General features: G+C 44.9%; 1 protein-coding gene across 2 annotated transcripts in view; it reads left to right on the top strand.

The window, feature by feature from the left end:
• Positions 1–9,972: 9,972 nt before the first annotated feature.
• Positions 9,973–20,659, top strand: part of MACROD2 (mono-ADP ribosylhydrolase 2) — a 2,939,506-nt gene continuing 2,928,819 nt past the window's right edge. Inside the window, exon 1 of one of the 2 annotated variants that reach the window (XM_075338062.1) lies at positions 9,973–10,323. In XM_075338062.1, the coding sequence (XP_075194177.1) occupies positions 10,275–10,323 (49 nt within the window). In that variant the 5' untranslated portion in view covers positions 9,973–10,274. The remainder of the gene's footprint in view (positions 10,324–20,659) is intronic. The other variant, XM_075338061.1, reaches the window with a different exon arrangement.

Here is a 20,659-nt window from a genome sequence, read left to right as displayed (position 1 = left end):
ACCTAAGCACAAACAGGCAGGCAGTTTCTACCTACCCTCCTGTTATGCCTGGCTCCATACTTTACCAGCAAAAGAACGGTCACAGTCCCTGCCTGCTGGCGATACAATGGCTTTGTCAACAAACCGGAGGCTTCTTTTCTGCTCTGCTCTGTAGAAAGGGCAGGACAGCTGACGTTATACTGATTGATAGCTGGTTCCCTGCTGCCTAACTGGGTGAGCCGGCTATAAATCAGTGTGATGTTGGTTGTCTTGCCCCATTAAAGGCCACGTCTCACTAAGCGACATCGCTAGCGACATCACTGCTGAGTCACGTTTTTTTGTGACTCAACAGCGATCTTGCTAGCAATCTCATGTGTGATATCCAGCAACGACCTAGCCCCTGCTCTAAGGTCGCCGGTCGTTGCTGAATGTCCTGGACTATTTTCTTCAAAGGCGATGTCAGGATGCATCGCTATGTTTGACACTGTGTGACAGGGTCCAAATGACAGCAGAGATCGTTATACAGGTCGCTACTGCGACCTTTATCGTTACTGAGTCGTTGGTAAGGTCTGACTGTGTGACATCTCACCAGCAACCTCCCAGCGACTTACCAGCGATCCTTATCAGGTCGCATCATTTTCGGGATCGCTGGTAAGTCGCTAAATGTGACGGGGGCTCTACAGAGATGAGAATCCGAAGCTCTGTTTACACAATGTCAACTGAAGTAACTGAATCACCAGCAGGAGTGGTCTGTGAGCATTCTGTGCCATTGAAGAACAGTGTCGGGCACAACAGGCAGGAACTACCTGCCTATTAGTGCTTAGGCAAATTAAAAAAAAAAAAAAAAAATATCGAATATACCCTCTAAATCTCTGCTTCTGTCATTTTCGTTGCTGCTTAGGCAGAGTGCAGCTGTCCCGCTAAATATGGGGGAGTACCAAGCGAACAATGAAAGGGAAGGGAAACCCTGCGTGTAGGGAAGGGGGAGATGGTGACCCCTGACTAAATATACCGCTGAACCCTGGGGTACCTCACCGCCCTAGATAGGTTCTGCACCTATGCGCCGAGCCAAATACTTGACCGTAGGATGACCCTAGAGCTGGGCCCTCGATAGAGAGCAGGCAGGATGAGCTCTTCATCAACCCCACTAAACACTAAAGAAGACATAGGTAGCACATACATGGGGAAAGCACATGAACAACTTATCTCCAGATGCCTCAGGAAGAAGTTCAGCAAAGAACAGCAATGATTCTACAAATGAGTGCAAGCTGCCTGCTTGCATTCAGAGCTTGTGAAGGAGCTGGGTATCACCAGCACAAGTCCAGGGAAAATGAGAGTACTTAAATCCAAGACGAAATACAGATGATTAGCAGCTGAAGGGAAGATGAGCTCAACAGAGTCTTAAAGGGAAAAGGATGAAAACCCAGCAGAAGAGATACCTAGTACACTGAATACAACAGGAATAGTAGAAAATCAGGGAGCATTTTGTGCAGCCAAACACTGTGACCTTCTATTGCTGGACACCACAGGGCTGTCTGTCCCTGTGACACCCCTGTGGTCTCCGGATAATCAGGACCAGAACTATCAGGATGGGCAGCATGAAATGTATTAACCGATCGTGTGGCATCTTCTTTAAATGCAAAAAAATTGTCTCTAACCCCTGCAAACCTACCTGGGAAAGCAATTTTGGCCTCTGGCTGGACCTGCCTACTTGCAGAATCCACAACATTAGTTGCTGCTGAACAGCAGTCCGAAAGTCTGCTTCCTCCAGGGACAGACCTTGCAGCCTCTCAGCCAAGACAGTGACGGGATCCATGAAAAAGGACTCCAAAATAAAAAAAAACCCAAAGCTTCTTGTACTTGATGTTAGGATGGTTTCTAGCTTATGATGCCAGGGTGTTCCATTATCAAATGTTAGCTGCCATAAAGTTGCAAATTCAAGAGGTTAACTGGGATGTGATATGGCTAAGGCTGGAAACACATCTATGCGAGTAAAATCGGTCCGACTGGGCTGAAAAAAACTCGGCTGATTTTAGTTCACGTTAGGTCCGAGTGCAACGCAAGTGCGATGCTTTTTCTGAATACATTAATGCTTTTACTAGCGTGTGTAATGCGTGTGTAATGCGTATTTTTTACTATGTCATCTGCCATTCAGCGCTGCTACATGGTCACTGACAGCAGACACAGACAGCCATGCAGCAGAGCTTAATGGCAGATGACAGCAGACACAGACAGAGCCACACTGTCAGAATGAACTCGGGTGAACTTCACCCGACTTCATTGTCATGCTGCGGCTCTGTCTGTGCCGCGTCCTGATTAGCGGTCACCTGTGAAGGGCTCACCGGTGACCGCTAATCCCCTGAGTGACTGAAGTTAGCAGCCCTCTCTCATACTCACCGATCCCCGGCGCGGCGCTGCACGGCATTCACACTGCTCCGGCGGCTTTTACTATTTTGAAAAAGCCGGCCGCTCATTAAACAATCTCGTATTCCCTGCTTTCCCCGCCCACAGGCGCCTATGATTGGTTGCAGTGAGACACGCCCCCACGCTGAGTGACAGGTGTCTCACTGCACCCAATCACAGCAGCCGGTGGGCGGGTCTATACTGTGGAGAGAACACTTTACAATTCAGAAGGGACATGAATCGACAATAAGGACATTGGAGACATACAGTGGCATGCAAACATTTGGGCACCCCTGGTCAAAATTACTGTTATTGTGAAAAGTTAAGCAAGTTGAAGATGAAATGCTCTCTAAAAGGCATAAAGTTAAGGGTATGTGCGCACACTGCAGAAAATTTTTCACAAAAAAACTGCACCTTGTGGCAGAAAAACACACCTCGTGCCAGAAAACACAACAAAAAAAACGCATGTGTTTTTGTCTCATTCGGTTTTTAGTGAAATCAATAGCTGAAAGAGCTAAAAAAACGCAGGACAAAAACACACAAAGAATTGACATGCTGCAGTTTTTTTGTGCACCAAAAACTACAAGGAAAAAAAAGGAACGTCCACTTTCTGTACTCTATACAAAAAAAACGAGGCAAAAAACGCAGCGTGCGCACAGAGCCTAAATATGACACATCATCTTTTACATTTTTAAATTAACAAAAAAGGAGAATCGTCCAATTCAAAAATTTGGGCACCCTGCATGGGTAGTACCTAGTAGCACCCCCTTTGCAAGTATCACAGCTTGTAAACACTTTTTGTAGCCAGCAAAGACTCTTTCAATTCTGGATTGAGGGATTTTCATCCATTCTTCCTTGGAAAAGTCTTACAGTTCTGTGAGATTCCTGGGTTGTCTTGCATGCACTGCTCTTTTCAGGTCTAGCCACAGATTAACACTAATGTTAAGATCAGGGGACTATGAGAGCCAGTGTAAAACCTTCAGTTTGTGTCTTTTGAGGTAGTTTATTGTGGTTTTTGCCATGTTTAGGATCATTATCCATTTGTAGAAACCATCTTTTCAATTTCAGTTTTTTTACAGCAATATTTCTGAGAGAGCTGCTTCTAGAACTGCTAGGGAGGCAAATTAGAACCCTTGCTTGTCTGCAAAAGACCTTCAGGAAGATTTAGCAGACTCTGTAGTTGTGGTACATTGTTATACTGTTCAGAGACACCTGCACAAATATAGCCTTCATGAAAGAGTCATCATAAGAAAACCTCTCCTGTATCCTCACCATAAAATTCAGCGTCAGAAGGAAAAAAAAGAACATCTAAACAAACCTGATGCATTTTGGAGAACTCTTTGGACACAATGATCAAGGTACACTACAGTTCAAAAGTTTGGGGTCACCCAGATAATTTTGTCTTTTCCATGAAAAATAATACTTTTATTTATCAAATGAGTTGCATAATGAATGGAAAATATAGTCCAGACATTGACTAGGTTAGAAATAATGATGTTTACTTGAAATAATAATTTTCTCCTTTAAACTTTGCATTCGTCACAGAATGCTCCTTTGCAGCAATTCCAGCTTTGCAGACCTTTGGCATTCTAGCTGTTAATTTGCGGAGGTAATCTGGAGATATTTCCCCCATTCTTCCAGAAGCCCCTCCCACAAGTTGGATTGGCTTGATGGGCACTTTTTGCGTACCATAGGGTCAAGCTGCTCCCACACAGCTCAGTAGGGTTGAGATCTGGTGACTGACTGGTCACTCCATTACAGATAGAATACCAGCTGCCGGCTTCTTCCTTAAATAGTTCATGCATAATTTGGAGGTGTGCTTTGGGTCATTGTCCTGTTGTAGGATGAAATTGGCTCCAATTAAGCGCTGTCCACAGGGTTTGGCATGGCGTTGCAAAATGGAGTGATAGCCTTCCTTATTCATAATCCCTTTTACATTGTACAAATATCCCACTTTACCATCACCAAAGCAACCCCAGACCATCACATTACCTCCACCATGCTTGACAGATGGCATCAGGCACTCTTCCAGCATCTTTTCAGTTGTTCTGCGTCTCACAAATGTTCTTCTGTGTGATCCAAACACCTCAAACTTCGATTCGTCTGTCCATAACCCTTTTTTCAATCTTCCTCTGTCCAACCAATGTCTGTGTTCTTTTGCCCATATTAATCTTTTCCTTTTATTAGCCAGTCTCAGATATGGCTTTTTCTTTGCCACTCTGCCCTGAAGACCAGCATCCCAGAGTCGCCTCTTCACTGTAGACGTTGACACTGGCGTTTTGCGGGTACTATTTAATGAAGCTGCCAGTTGAGGACCTGTGAGGCGTCGATTTCTCAAACTAGATACTCTAATGTACCCTGTTTCCCCGAAAATAAGACACTGTCTTATTTTTTTTTTTTTGCACTGAAAAAAAGCACTAGGTTTTATTTTCAGGGGGTGTCTTATTCTCTAGGAGACATGGTTTGGGGTAAGTTTACCCCCCACAAAAAACAGACCCCCCCTTCCCAGGATCATCATACTTACCAGCCCTGGGCGTCTGTGTGGCTCCCAGATCTCCCAGCACGTCACCCTCCCCTGTGTCTGTCCGACTCACATACATCAGAACACACACTCACACATCAGATAGCATATACTCATATACACACACACACACACACACACACTCACACATCAGAAAGTAGCATACACTCATATACACACACTCACACATCAGATAGCATACACATATATACACACACACTCACACATCAGATAGCATGCACTCATATACACACACTCACACATTACATAGCATACACTCATATAGACAGACACACATACATCAGATTCCATAGCATTCATCCCTGGGATCTCTGTGCTGCACGCTGTCCTCCCCTGCGTCTGGCTGACACACATACATCAGATCACACTAACACATCAGATAGCATACACACGCACATCAGATTCCACATCATTCCTCCCTGTGATCTACGGTGGGCGCTCTAGGCAGATGTGCTGCACACCGTCCTCCCCTGCGTTCGGCCAACACACACATCAGAACACACACACACATCAGACCACATACACTCACACATCTGATCGCATCCACTCACACATCCGATTGCATACACTCACACATCCGATCGCATACACTGACAATATTGCACATACGTGTACAATCGTGCGCGCACACACTTACAAACATCCGGAGATACCACGTGTTTCCTGCCATGTGATCCTCCCGCAGGTCCTGGAAGATCCACTGCACAGCGTCGCAAGTCCTTACGCGTAACGAGAAGCAAGCGATATCGCTGGATGTGGTGAGTATGTGTATGCGATCTGTAGTGTGTGTGTATGCGATCTGTAGTGTGAGTGTACGTATATGTGATCTGATTTGTGTGTATGTGTTCCACCGCAGGACCTTGATGCGCTCACCTGCTCCCGATCGGCATCTGGTAAGTATGACTGCGGGGTCTTCTGTCTTCTTTCTTTTGGAGGTGTCCACTGTCTATAATGAACTGTCCTGCAGTATCTTTAACTTTTTTACCGCTGCATGGACACTTCGTTATTGAACCGCGGCTAGGTCTTATTTTTGGATGTCTTATATTTAAGCCTCCCTGAAAAATCCTGCTAGGTCTTATTTTTGGGGAAACACGGTACTAGTCTTGTTTCTCAGTTGTGCAGCGGGGCCTCCCACTTCTCTTTCTACTCTGGTTAGAGCCTGTGTTTGCTCTCCTCTGAAGGGAGTAGTACACACCGTTGTAGGAAATCTTCAGTTTCTTGGCAATTTCTCGCATGGAATATCCTTCATTTTTAAGAACAAAGAATAGACTGTCGAGTTTCACGTGAAAGTTCTCTTTTTCTGGCCATTTTGAGAGTTTAATGGAACCAACAAATGTAATGCTCCAGATTCTCAATTAGCTCAGAGGAAGGTTAGTTTTTAGCTTCTCTAATCAGCAAAACTGTTCTCAGCTGTGCTATCATACTTGCACAAGCGTTTTCAAGGGATTTCTAAACATCCATTAGCCTTCTAACACAGTTAGCAAACACAACGTACCATTAGAACAATGGAGTGGTTGTTGTTGGAAATGGGCCTCTATACACCTATGTAGATATTACATTAATAACCAGATGTTTGCAGCTAGAACAGTCATTTACAACATTAACAATGTATAGAGTGTATTTCTGTTTAATTCAATGTTAGCTTCATTGAAAAAAAAATGTGCTTTTCATTCAAAAATAAGGAAATATCCAGGTGACCCAAATATTTTGAACTGTAGTTTATGTGTCGAGGAAAAAAGCACAAGAAAAGAACATATCACTAACCATTAAGCATGGGGGTTGATCAATCATAGATTGCGGTTGTGTTGCTGTAAAATGGTGCTAGAAAGGGCAAGGGGGCTGCAGCGCAGAACAGTTATACTTAACAAATCTCCCATGCCGCTGTCACATTGCTTCCGGGTCCGCTCATTAACTCTCATACATATTCACTGCTTCCTCCACCTATCATCAGTCCTGTCTGTGATTGGTTGCAGTCAGACCACAGCCTCTCTATGTGACAACATCTGTGATTGGTTGGAATCACACAGACTGTCTGCGTCCCTATAGTGGTGTAAAAAAAAATACATTAAAAAATGGAGTAGGGTCCTCCCATATTGTAATATGCAGCACAGATAACACAGTCGGCTACAGACTGCATCCCCCAGCTGTGTGCTTACCTTGGCTGTGTATCAAAATAAGAGAGATCCTATGAGGGGCTTTTTATATTGTTTGCAAGGAGTAGATAGAATTAGCATTGTCATGTCAGCCGAGGCACCTATTTGCAATGTATATAGTAGTACATACACTCCCTGACAGTCCTGTCGCTTATCCATGTTATGTAAATAAAAGCTTATCACTTGACTTTGAATTCATCCATTGGTTTTATAAATTACTCTTTTGGAAGCTGAAACCCTCCCAAATTTGGTTTAGGTTATGAAAATAAAGTTGCTACAAAGCTGAAATATTGATCATTTAATGAACACAGAAAGGTCAGATTTTGGCAAGACAAAAGTTTTGTCGCCTTGTCATATAATGCACCCAATCCTAGTTTACATCCTCACCTGTGCTCACTAAATGATCGGTTAATTAGTGGGGGTGTATAAAAAGAAACCCAGCAACCCAGACCTTCAGTTGAACTGCAACTTGACCTATGACAACATGCCAAAAATCCACTCTGCGAGCAAAGCCTTGATTATCAAGAGGCTGAAGACCAAATCCACTGCAGAGGTGGCTGGAACCTTTAATGTGTCTCAGCGTCAAGTACAAAGAATTAAAAAAATATTTGAAGAGACTGGAGATGTTTTTGACAAGCCCAGATCCGGCAGACCCCGCAAGACAACTGCTCAGGAGGAACGTTTGTTGGTTAGAAAATCTAAAGCCAGCCCCTCTTCCACTGCAGCAGAGCTAAAACAGGCCTGGTCACCTCAAGTCCCTGTGTCAACTAGAACAGTTTGTAGGATCCTGTCTCGAAATGGCCTCCATGGTCAAATCACTGCCGAGAAGCCAGCACTAAACAAAAGGCAATCAAAAAACCGTCTGGCTTTTGCCAAGTCTCACAGCCTGCTAAACAGATGGACGCTGGAAAAGTGTCAGAAGGTGGACTTCTCTGATAAATCTTCAGTTGAATTACACCACAGCCGCTGCAAATACTGCAGGAGACCTACTGGAGCCCGTATGGATCCAAAATACACCGAGAAAACAGTTAAGTTTGGTGGTGAAAAGATCATGGTCTGGGATTACATTCAGTATAGGGGTGTGCGAAACATTTGCAAGGTGGAAGGCAATATCAATAGCCTAAAATATCAAGTAGTATTAGCTACCTCTTACATTCCCAATCATAAAAGGGGTCAAATTCTGCAGCAGGATGGTGCTCCATCTCATACATCCATCTCTACAACAAAGTTCCTCCTGGCAAAGAAGATCAAGGTGCTCAAGGACTGGCCAGCCCAGTCACCAGACATGAACATCATTGAGCATGTTTGAGGTGGGATGAAAGAGGAAGCTTGGAAGACAACTCCAAAGAATCTACATGAACTCTGGGAGGCATATAAGACTGCATTCTTTGCTATTCCTGATGACTTCATCAATAAATTGTATGAATCATTGTTGAACCGCATGGATGCAGTCCTTCAAGCTCATGGAAGTCACACAAAATATTAAATATGGCTCTAATAGCACCACAACTTCATTCACCAATGTTATGCAACATATCTTTGTATTAGAAGTTAATTATTTGTTTGAATTTCACATTACGTTCTGTGGGCGACAAAACTTTTGTCTTGCTAAAATCTGACCTTTCTGTGTTCATTAAATGATCAATATTTCAGCTTTGCAGCAACTTTATTTTCAGAACCTAAACCAAATTTGGGAAGGTTTCAGCTTTCAAAAGAGTAATTTATAAAACCAATGGATAAATTTAAAGTCAGGTTATAAGCTTTTATCTACATAACATGGATAAGCGACAGAACTTCTGTCAGGGAGTGTAGGTAGTAATGCGTGAGGTCTACCATGCTCGGGTCTCGTAATGAGCAATTGGACACTTGGACGGCTCAACTCGAGCACAGCATAATGGAAGTCAATGGGGAAACTCGAACATTTTTCTGGAAGATGAAAAATGCTTGAATTCCCCATTGACTCCTATTATACTCAGTTTATGAGTCGCACCAGTCCCAGCGTCCAACGGCTCACTACAAGACATGATCACCCGATCATGGTAGCGCTCATTCATCACTAAAGATAGGTCATTATACGATACTCTGCATTATTACAGAACTGCAGCATATTGTAGAAGAGAATAATGTGATCCCTGGTTCAAGTATCAATAAAAAGTGCAAAATATGAAAAAAAAAATATATATATAGAAATTTTTAAAAATATAGAAAACTTCATATTAACCCCATTTTCCAATAATGGTAATAAAATCTAAAGTAAAGAAAAAGGAACGTATTTGGTGTCGCTGACTATCCAAACTAATAAAACATTATACAATTTATCCAAAACTGGGAAAAATTAAAATAAAAGTGAAAATCATTTTTTATGATTCTTCTGTCTACCCCCCTCCCGAAAAAAAAGTTTTGGAATAAAAAGGTCAGAAAGTCGTCTGGACCCCAAAATGGTAGTGATAAAAACGCCAGCCCGCCCAGGAGAAAAGAAAAAAAAAATCGGATGTAAATAGTTTTTTTGCTCTTGAAGGGGAAAAATCGGAAGCGAAGGTGAGCCAGTTTACTCAGCCCCCCAAAAACAGGAGCTGTCCCTGGTATGACGTTTCCCTCACACCACAGCACACATCCATAGCAACAGGGCAAAATAACAACAATGATGTTGCCCATAGCAACCAATCACATTGCAGACGTTCATCACTGTGGCAAAATGAAAGCAAATCCCTGATTGGTTGCTAAGGACCACTTCTCAGACGCTAGGTGCGGGTCTGCACCGCTGACGTCACTGATGCCTGGTGCGTTCACCTTTCTCTTCCGTCCTGAGCTCCGGCTCACACGTTCCCCCGTGTCACCGCCCACAAACATAAGGGGCGCATGCGCAGTGTCCGCAGCGTCCTCTCGGCTCTCCCCCCTCTGCAAGTGACTGGCCCTATCTCCCGGCCTATAGGAGAGAGTAGAGAGCGGGCAGGGGGCGGCCGTGCGGGGCGTGCAGGGGTTTGTAAGAGGCGGGACCCGCTGGTGTCAGAGCCGGGCAGCGCACATAGACAGCTGTGGTGGTGCGCTCCTCCTGCGCCTGGTCCATACACATAGAGGGAAACATAAAGGGGTCCCGGCAGTGCCGCTCTCCTCCATTGTGTCACACACTATTTCCTGTGAGCCTGGGGAACTCGCAGCTAAAACCCAACACCCAGCAGCAGCGGCAGCACAGCAGCATGAGCCAAACCAGCAACAAGAAGAAAAGGCTGTGGAGAGAAGAGAAAGGTAGCTACAGCTTCATGTTCATAGTCCCTGGTGATGGAGCCATGCCCCCATGCCTGTGTCTGCCCCCCTGTGCCCACCATTGTGCCTGCTGCTCCCCTCTGTACGGACAGCGCTCGCCTGCAGAGCTGACACTTCACATCTCTGCTTGTGTGTGGCTATCATCTATAATGGCAGCCCAGTGCGCTTGTCGTAGGTCAGGGCTGGAGGATGACTTGGGTCAGCACCGACCATGTCTCCACAACTGTAACTTTGGTGCAATGTTTGTCATTTCCTTTAAAAAGAAACAAAAAAAACTTCAGAAGTTTTGTAGGGGTCAAGGTGCTGAGACCCTTATCAAACACTACAGCGATGCAGCAGAAGCGGTCAGCCGCGCGCCCCCGCTAAACATGGCCACCATGGACTTTAACGCTATGTTCACATCGAGGTTTTTGAAGGGATCTGCTCAGAAATCCTGTTCGAACACTCTTCCTAATTATTTATATAGCAAATCCACTCTGCCATTTCTAGGAGGTTTTTATGAGAATATTCCGAAAGAAGTTATGAATAGTGATGATCGAGCACTACCATGCTCAGGTGCTCAGTACTCGTAACTAGTCATCAGCGGGCACTACCATGCTCAGGTGCTCAGTACTCGTAACTAGTCATCAGCGGGCACTACCATGCTCGGGTGCTCGGTACTCGTAACTAGTGATGAGTGAGCAGTACCATGCTCGGTTGCTCAGTACTTATAAGGCTAGGCTCACATTTCCGTTGTTTTGCATCAGTCACAATCCGCCGCTCTGATAAACAACGCAATCCGTTTGGCGGATACCTTTGTTTCCCATAGACTTATATGAGCGGCTGATTGTGACTGATGCCCTTGCGTTGCATCCTCCGCCCGACTGATCAGTCGTGGAACGACTGACCGTCGGGCGGCAGGAACACAGAGTGTAACGTTTTTTGAGCAGCGGAATCCTTAGGATTTCGCTGCGCATGCTCTCTCTTGGCGGCCGAACGATCAGCTGATCGCCCAGCAGCCGCCTTCTGTGAGCGATCAGCTGATCTCCTGGCCGGCGGCTAACGAGAGTGATCAGCTGATGGTTCACAATAGCCGGCTGCCGGGAGATCATCTGATCGCTCTCAAAAGCCGGCGGCCAGGAGATCAGCTGATCACTCTCAAAAGCCAGCGGCCTGCTATTGTGAACGATCAGCTGATCGCTCTCATTAGCCGGCTGCTGAGAGATTATCTGATCTCACTCAAAAGCCAGTGGCCGGCTATTGTGAACGATCAGCTGATTGTTCTCTCGCTTTCGTTTTACAATGGAATCCGCATTCTAATTCCAATTATTGTCATCCTTTGTGCAACACTTCAGTCACAAGCGTCAAGCAACGCATGTGACTGATGCAAAACAACGGAAATGTGAAACGAGCCTAACTAGTCATCAGCGGGCACTACTATGCTCAGGTGCTCAGTACTCGTAACTAGTGATGAGCTCCATGCTAGTGATGAACTACCATGCTCAGGTGCTCTGTACTCATAACTACTGTAGTGATGAGCGGGCTTGACCATGCTCAGGTGTTCGGTACTCGTAACTAGTGATGAGCAGGCACTACCATGCTGCGATGCTCTATACTCGTAACTAGTGATGAGCGGGCACTACCATGCTCGGGTGCTCTGTACTCATAACTAGTGATGAGCGGGCACTACCATGCTCGGGTGCGCTGTACTCATAACTAGTGATGAGCGGGCACTACTATGCTCAGGTGCTCAGTACTCGTAACTAGTGATGAGTGAGCACTACCATGCTCGGTTGCTCGGTACTTATAAGCCTAGGCTCACATTTCCGTTGTTTTGCATCAGTCTCAATCCGCCGCTCTGATAAACAACGCAATCCGTTTGGCGGATTCCTTTGTTTCCCATAAACGTATATGAGTGGCGGATTGTGACTGATGCCCTTGCGTTGCATCCTCTGCTCGACTGATCAGTCATGGAACGACTGACCGAAAGGCGGCAGGAACGCAGAGTGTAACGTTTTTTGACCAGCGGAATCCTTAGGATTTCGCTGCGCATGCTCTCTCTCGGCGACCGAACGATCAGCTGATCGCCCGGCAGCCGCCTTCTGTGAGCGATCAGCTGATCTCCCGCCGGAGGCTTTTGATAGCGATCAGCTGATCTCCCGGCGGCCGGCTAACGACAGCAATCAGCTGATCGTTCACAATAGCCGGCGGCCGGGAGATCAGCTGATCACTCTCAAAAGCCGGCGGCCGGCTATTGTGAACGATCAGCTGATCATTCTCTCGCTCTCGTTTTAGGCTCTGTGCGCACTAGTGCGTTTTACCCGCGGATTTACCCGCGGATTTGCCGCGGAAATTTCTTGAGAAATGTCTGCAATCTTTGTGCAGACATTTCTTAGCAAATTCTATGAGAAAAAAAAATAGTTGTGCGCACACTGCGGATTTTTCTCAAGAAATTTCCTTGAGAAGAATTTCTCGAGAAAATTTCTTGAGAAAATGAACATGTCAATTCTTTTCCGCAGGTACCCTGCAGATTTCGGCAATACACCCTGCAAAATCCGCAGGGAATCACCCGCGGGAAAATCGCGGCAAATTCGCGGCTAATCCGTGGCAGATCCGCATGCGGATTTGGTGCGGATTTTTTCCGGAGGTCCGGAAATCTTTCACTCCCAGAAGTTTCTCAAGAAATGTTCTTGAGAAACTTCACATTTCTAGTGCGCACATAGCCTTAGAATGGAATCCGCTTTCTAATTCCAATTATTGTCATCGTTGTACAACGCTTCAGTCACAAGCGTCAAGCAACGCATGTGACTGATGCAAAACAACGGAAATGTGAACCAAGCCTAACTAGTCATCAGCGGGCACTACTATGCTCAGGTGCTCAGTACTCGTAACTAGTGATGAGCGAGCTCTACAATGCTCGGGTGCTCTGGACTCATAACTATTGATGAGCGGGCACTACCATGCTGCGATGCTTTATACTCATAACTAGTGATGAGCGGGCACTAACATACTCGTGTGCTTGGTACTAGTAATCAGCAGTTCGATGCTCAAATGGATACGACTTGCTTACCGAGTATAATGGAAGTCGATAGGGGGCTCAAGCATTTTCCCAGAGAAATGCTCCAGTCCCCCATTGACTTTCATTATACTCGGTACTTAAGTCGCACCCATCCAAGCATCAAATGATCTTAACGAGTAATGAGCACCCGATTATGGCCGTGCTCGCTCATCACTGATAAGGAAAGATACCCGGTGAGGGGGAAGATGGACATCATTTCTTTGAAGCAAATTCTGATGGAATCATCTCCCAATTATTTTTCATGTCAAAGGCTGCAAACAAAATGTCACAAAACGCACCCAAAATGGAGAGTTTCAAGAAGCAATTTTTATGTGCAAAAACGTATCATTTTTGAATGCCTCAAAAAATCTCTGTGTGAACATAGCCGTGTAGGTGAAAATGTACAGGTTGGGCCATAATATTGAGGTTATATGTAAACCGTGTTTGCTCAGTGAACTTATGAATACTGGGCTCACATTTATCCCCGATTCTTATTTCTACGTTCTTCTATATGTCTCGAAACATTATATGAACTGGAGATTAGTGCCAATGAAGTGCCACTTTTCCTAGTAAGCTGTTCTGTATCCCGCGTGACGCTGTATCAAACAACTACGATAGTCATTGCCTGTCACTAATTTCCATTGCTGTATCTTTTAGGCCCCCTTCACACGTCCGTGAAACACGTGCGTGTTTGGTCCATTTCCGTATATACCGGAGACACGGCCAAACGTGCACCAATGTTAACCTATGATTGTGGTCACACGTCCGTTATTTCATTATGTCCGTGTGTGCGTGTCCGTGATCCGTATGTGTTTGCGTTTGGCACGGATGCATGTCCGTTATCTGCACGGAGCACGCACACGTGGACACAATGAAAGTCTATGGGTATGTGCACACACGTTAGTAAACACGTATGCATCTACCTATAGTCCGTGTCCGTTTGGTGTTTTTATTTCTAGTGAGGTCGGCTATTCTTTCTATTTCTGTGTATGTCGGTCAATCTCCCTGAGTCCGTCGGTCAGTCTCTCTGTCTCTCTGTCGGTCTGTCTGTCTGTCTGTCCCTCTCTCACAGTCTGTCGGTCAGTTTCCCCCCCCTCTCTCATACTCACCGTTCCCCGATCACCGGCGCGGCGCTGCACGGCATTCACACTGCTGCGGCGGCTTTTACTATTTTGAAAAAGCCGGCCGCCCATTAAACAATCTCCTATTCCCTGCTTTCCCCGCCCACCGGCGCCTATGATTGGTTACAGTGAGACACGCCCCCACGCTGAGTGACAGGTGTCACACTGCACCCAATCACAGCAGCCGGTGGGCGTGTCTATACTGTGCAGTAAAATAAATAAATAATTAAAAAAAAACGGCGTGCGGTCCCCCCCAATTTTAATGCCAGCCAGATAAAGCCATACGGCTGAAGGCTGGTATTCTCAGGATGGGGAGCTCCACGTTATGGGGAGCCCCCCACCCTAACAATATCAGTCAGCAGCCGCCCAGAATTGCCGCATACATTATATGCGACAGTTCTGGGGCTGTACCCGGCTCTTCCCGATTTGCCCTGGTGCTTTGGCAAATCGGGGTAATAAGGAGTTATTGGCAGCCCATAGCTGCCAATAAGTCCTAGATTAATCATGTCAGGCGTCTATGAGACACCCTCCATGATTAATCTGTAAATTACAGTAAATAAACACACACACACCAGAAAAAATCCTTTTATTAGAAATAAAAACACACACATATACCCTGGTTCACCACTTTAATCAGCCCCGAAAAAGCCCTCCATGTCCGGCGTCATCCAGGATGGTCCAGCGTCGCATCCAGCGCTGCTACATGGAGGTGACAGGAGCTGCAGAAGACACCGCCGCTCCTGTCACCTCCACGCAGCTAATGAAGACAGCCGGCGATCAGCTGAGCTGTCACTGAGGTTACCCGCTGTCACTGGATCCAGTGACAGCGGGTAACCTCAGTGACAGCAGCTGATCGCGCGGCTGTCTTCATTACCTGTGTGGAGGTGACCGGAGCGGCGGTGTCTTCTGTTGGCGGACGCTGGTAACCAATGTAAATATCGGGTAACCAAGAAGCCCTTCCCTTGGTTACCCGATATTTACCTTCGTTACCAGCGTCCGCCGCTCTCAGCTGTCAGTGCCGGCTCCCTGTTCCCTGCACACGTAGCTGGAGTACACATCGGGTAATTAACCCGATGTGTACTGTGGCTAGGTGTGCAGGGAGCCAGCGCTAAGCGGTGTGCGCTGGTAACCAAGGTAAATATTGGGTTGGTTACCCAATATTTACCTTAGTTAACAAGCGCAGCATGCTTCCACGTGTTGCGACGCTCCAGCGATCCCTGACGGGTCAGGTTGCTGGTGGGATTGCTGGAGCGTCGCCTAGTGTGACATCTCACCAGCGACCTCCTAGCAACTTACCAGCGATCCCTATCAGGTTGTATCGTTGTTGGGATCGCTGGTAAGTTGTTTAGTGTGACTGGGCCTTTAGGTAAAGAGGTCGGCCACTTTCTCTTTAGTGCAGCTTTTCTCGCAAACGGACCAGCACTTATCCATACAATGGCTGCTGGTAGAGGAACATGTCACCAAACCAGTCAAACAGCCTTTTTTCATAAGCTATTCCTAACGGAAGCCGCCTAAAGAGTAACATGTTTCTACTTCTAACCACTTGACAGTTTCCTAACTCTGAAACCATAACAAAACTACAAAAAACCCCTCAAAATATCAGAATCTACCTGAAAAAGGGGTCATGGGCACATACCCAAAGGTGGAATCTGAAGAAAAACAAAGCCTGTAAAAGCGAAACTGTACAATATTTTCAAGGAAACCCAATTATAATAAAATCTTTTTACTTAATGCATGTATTTTAGACTAAAAATCAAAAGCCCCAAAAGTGGTCACGTCCTTTAAGTAAGAAAGGAAAGGCACAGAGGTATAGATGATAAGTGGCAGAATATAAATTTATGGGAAAGACCATTGTTTTACTAAATCAGACTTGTTACAAAAGTCGGCAAATCATCTACAACTTTGGTTTTTGTTCCTTTTTATTTATTTTTTCTGTAGATGTTCATGCAGTTAGGTTTTAGGCAAAGTGACAGCAATGCTTTTTGTTTTATCTGGACACGCTTGTACTGCAGAAATCACGGACCCCTGCAGCTAGTCATTGGCTACATTGGTCATGTACATGTCAATTTCCCTTGCGGTAAATATGCGGTTTAATTATGGATTTGCCCCATAGACTTGATTGATATGAGGAAAATCTTGAGATAAAAATTGCATATGCTTTTATTTCATAAAGAAATTTGAGGATTAGACACATTTTTTTTCTGTTTCCGTGGCACAATGCTTTATCAAGGTGAGCTAACAGGAAATTTCCAAACTAAATATACCAAAGAGTTAAAATAATGCAATAAAAACGCAAGTCACCTAAATTAGTTATTTTAGATTTGCAGCATCAAAAACACACATCCTAACCTAAGGTTAGACTCACACGAAAGTTTAAAAAAAAAAAAAAAAAAAAAAAGATCCAATTTTCATAAAAAAAGTAGGATGTTTTTTTTTTTTTTATACAGTAGCAGCTAATAATCGTTTACAGGACCATTTACAGTTTGTATTTAACCCCCCCCCCCCAAAAAAAAAACACCAAATCAACTGAAACAGCCATTAACCAAGAAGGTCAATTAGCAAATGCACTAGTAGGATGCAGTAGTCCCCCATGATAAAAGCGAGGGCAACACAGAGGCAGAATACCAATGAGCCAACTACTCGCAACCGACCAATTCATGGAGGGGGTGCGTGATTGCTTTTATGAGACATACAAACAGATGAAGTTTGCATAGAGCACCCGTCACACAGGTACATGTGGTGCTCAGTATGCGTCTTTCAGCCTACTGATGACGTCCATACTATTAGATCAGGCGGACTGCCCAGCATTATATTCAGTTGAAACGAGAAATTTACATAAACTATCTAAAGAGATACGAGATACACATGCATGTTTTTCTCACTATCTGACATGAAGTCAGAATAAGCCGTTCCGTTGTAGGTCAATTTGGAACCAAAATTATTTATATTTGCCAAATGCCAGAATAATGAGAGAATGTTTTAAGGCATTTTTACTACTTCCTGCAAAGTCAAAACTTTGTGTATGTAAATACACTAAGAGTACTGTGCCTTTAAATAATATGGGACAGCCCATATGATGATGACAGGTCTTTTGGAAGCTTCTATTAGGGTTATATGCAACGTCTAAGTTAATTAGAGACGCACTTGTGGATACATTTTAATGCACACCTGAAACACAGTGCTTATTTGGGTAGCATCATGGGATAGTCAAAAGAAATCAGCCAAGATCTCAGGAAGAGAACTGTAGAGTTACACAAGTCTGATTTATCCTTGGGCGGATTTTCCAGATACCTGAAGGTGCCTCATTCATCTTTACAAACAATTATATGCAAGTACAAACAAGATGGTAATGTCCAGCCATCACACCGCTCAGGAACTAGATGGGTTCTGTGTATCAAAGATGAACAATCTTTAGTCAGACATGTGCATATCAACCCAAGAACAAAGCAAAAGACCTTGTGAAGATGCTGGTGGAGACTGGTAATATTGTGTCATTATTGTCTGTGAAACGAGTTCTGTTTCAACATGGGTTGAAAGGCCACTATGCCAGGAAGAAGCGATTACTCCAAAAGAAACATTAAAAAAAACAGATTAATGTTTGCAAATGCAAAGGAACAAAGAGCTTAATTTTCGGACACATGTCCTGTGGTCTGACATAACTAAAATTGAACTGTTTGGCCATAAAGGCCATCATTACGTTTGGAGGAAAAAGGGAGAAACTTTGAAGCCTAAAGCCTGCTTTACACGTTGCAATTTCGCATACGATTTCGTATGCGATTTGCAATGCCCCAATCGTATGTGTGGCACGTTCAATTTGTTGAACGTGCCGCACATACGAGTAACCCCCGTCACACGTACTTACCCGTCCATACGACCTTGCTGTGGGCGGCGAACGTCCACTTCCTGGAGTGGGAGGGACGTTCGGCGTCACAGCGACATTACACGGCAGCCGGCCAATAGAAGCGGAGGGGCGGAGGTAAGCGGGACGTAAACATCCCGCCCACCTCCTTCCTTCCGCATTGTGGGCCGGGAGCTGCAGGACGTAGGTAAGATCTGTTCATCATTCCCGGGGTGTCACACACTGCAATGTGTGCTACCCCGGGTACGATGAACAATATAACGTGCAATTCTAGAGACAGGTACGATGTGTATGCGATGAACGTTTTAACGTTCAATCACAATCGCACGTACCTGTCACACACTGCAATGTACTTACAATGCCGGATGTGCGTCACGACGTGACCCCGCCGACACATTGTAAGATACATTGCAGCGTGTAAAGCGGGCTTTAGAACACCATCCCAACTGTGAAAATGGGGTGGCAGCATCGTGTTGTGGGATTGTTTTGCTGCAGGAGGGACTGGTACACATCACATCATTACAAAGTGGCTTAAGGATAACAAAATTAATATTTTGGAGTGGCCATCACAGTGGACATCCCTGATCTCAATCCTATTGAAAAATTATGGGCAAAGCTGAAAAGGCCGGTTCGAGCAAGATGACCTACAAACATGGCTCAGTTACACCAGTTCTATCAGGAAGAATGGGCCCAAATTCCCACCAACCATTGTGAGAAGCTTGTGGAAGGATATCCAATATGTTTGACCCAAGTATTACAGTTTAAGGGCAATGGTATCATATACTAATGAAATGTATGTAAACTTTTGACTTTGCAGAAAGTAATAACAATGTCTTAAAACATTCTGTCGCTCTTATTCATTTGGCAAATATAAATAATTGTGGTAATCTTAATTGACATAAATCGGGAAAAGTTTCTTCTGATTTCATGTCAGATAGTGAGGAACAGATTCCTTCAGGCAGTCGACAATTTGTGTGTCCCGAGCTATGCATCACATCCTGAAAAATAACAAAAATACAAAACAGAAACAGAAGAAGGAGACAAGATAAAAGTCAACATTCAAGTTGCTCCATCTAAAAATTAAAGATGTAGGAAGGCACTAGTCCATCCTGCTATCGTTCAGATAAATGACCCAAAAAAGATGGGATGGGGACGGAAGGGCAATGGACCATCGTTGGTGGGGTGCTGGTAGTTCTTTCTCCAATCACTAGTAGCTTTTTGCCCGCAGACTTTTCGGCGAGACCCTCATCAGCTAAAGCGGAAGCTTGTTCTATTGTCCCTGGTTTTCTCTTTGGGTCATTTGGCAAAGAATTGGCAAAGAACTGCTAGGATAACCTGTAGGACTTGTTCCATACTTAAGGCCCCTTCTCCCTCCAGCTTACAATTACATGCTTGTTTGATCCTATGGGCATACATTTTAAAAGAGCCTTCCCCATTACAGGCTAAAATACGGAATGGGGTACTGTAAGTTTATGGGGTTACTGCATAATGTTCCAAGATGGTTTCTTTAATGTCCTCATACTCGGGGTTCCACCAAATATCCATAGCTCGATACGCTTCCACAACTCCACCATCTTTGAGCACCAACAGATGCTGGACCCACTCCATTTTTAGAACTTCCATTTACTGATGTTGAGGGATTCTTCCAAGACTTTAATCCCAATGGTTGTTAGGGCAGCAATAAGGCTTAACAATGGCTTCCTTGTTTGCCATAAACTTCAGATCTATGGAGGCTAAGAGGCCACCACATGTTTGTCACTCTTATTAGTTACTCTCAAAATAAAGAAGTTTTCAAGGGGTTGTTCCATCTCTGAAGAGAAGTCTGCAGTCACACTATGTGATTGCAAACAGTCATGACTTCTAGAAGAGATTTGAGAGAACCTGAATGACACTAGTCGGCATGTGACTGCACATATTCAGTCATGTGAACTTCCACCAACATGGTAAATGCAGTGGAATAAAAAGTGTGTGCGTCACGACTCGTGTAGTCTGCAGTCACATAATGACTACAGACTTTATTTCAGAAGCTGGACGGCCCCTTTAAAGGGCTGGTTGACTACTCTGTAAAACTGATAGGCTTTTTCTAATTACCGTACCTTGATCAGCCAATACTGCCTTAGAGCAACGCTATTGTGGACTGCTCATCCCTATGAACTTCCAGTTGATCTGACATCACTGAGGCCGGCCCCAGTCTTCCTGAGTGACTGGGCTGTGAGCAGAGTTTCACTGGTCATCACAGACCAGTGGCACTGCGCAGCATGTCACGCGCCCTCTCCTTCACTGCAGAGCGCCTTGAGAAGG

This window comes from Anomaloglossus baeobatrachus, chromosome 3 (assembly GCF_048569485.1).
Source record: "Anomaloglossus baeobatrachus isolate aAnoBae1 chromosome 3, aAnoBae1.hap1, whole genome shotgun sequence".
Classification (NCBI taxonomy): Eukaryota; Metazoa; Chordata; class Amphibia; order Anura; family Aromobatidae; genus Anomaloglossus; species Anomaloglossus baeobatrachus.
This window is presented reverse-complemented; position numbering and strand designations above follow the sequence as displayed.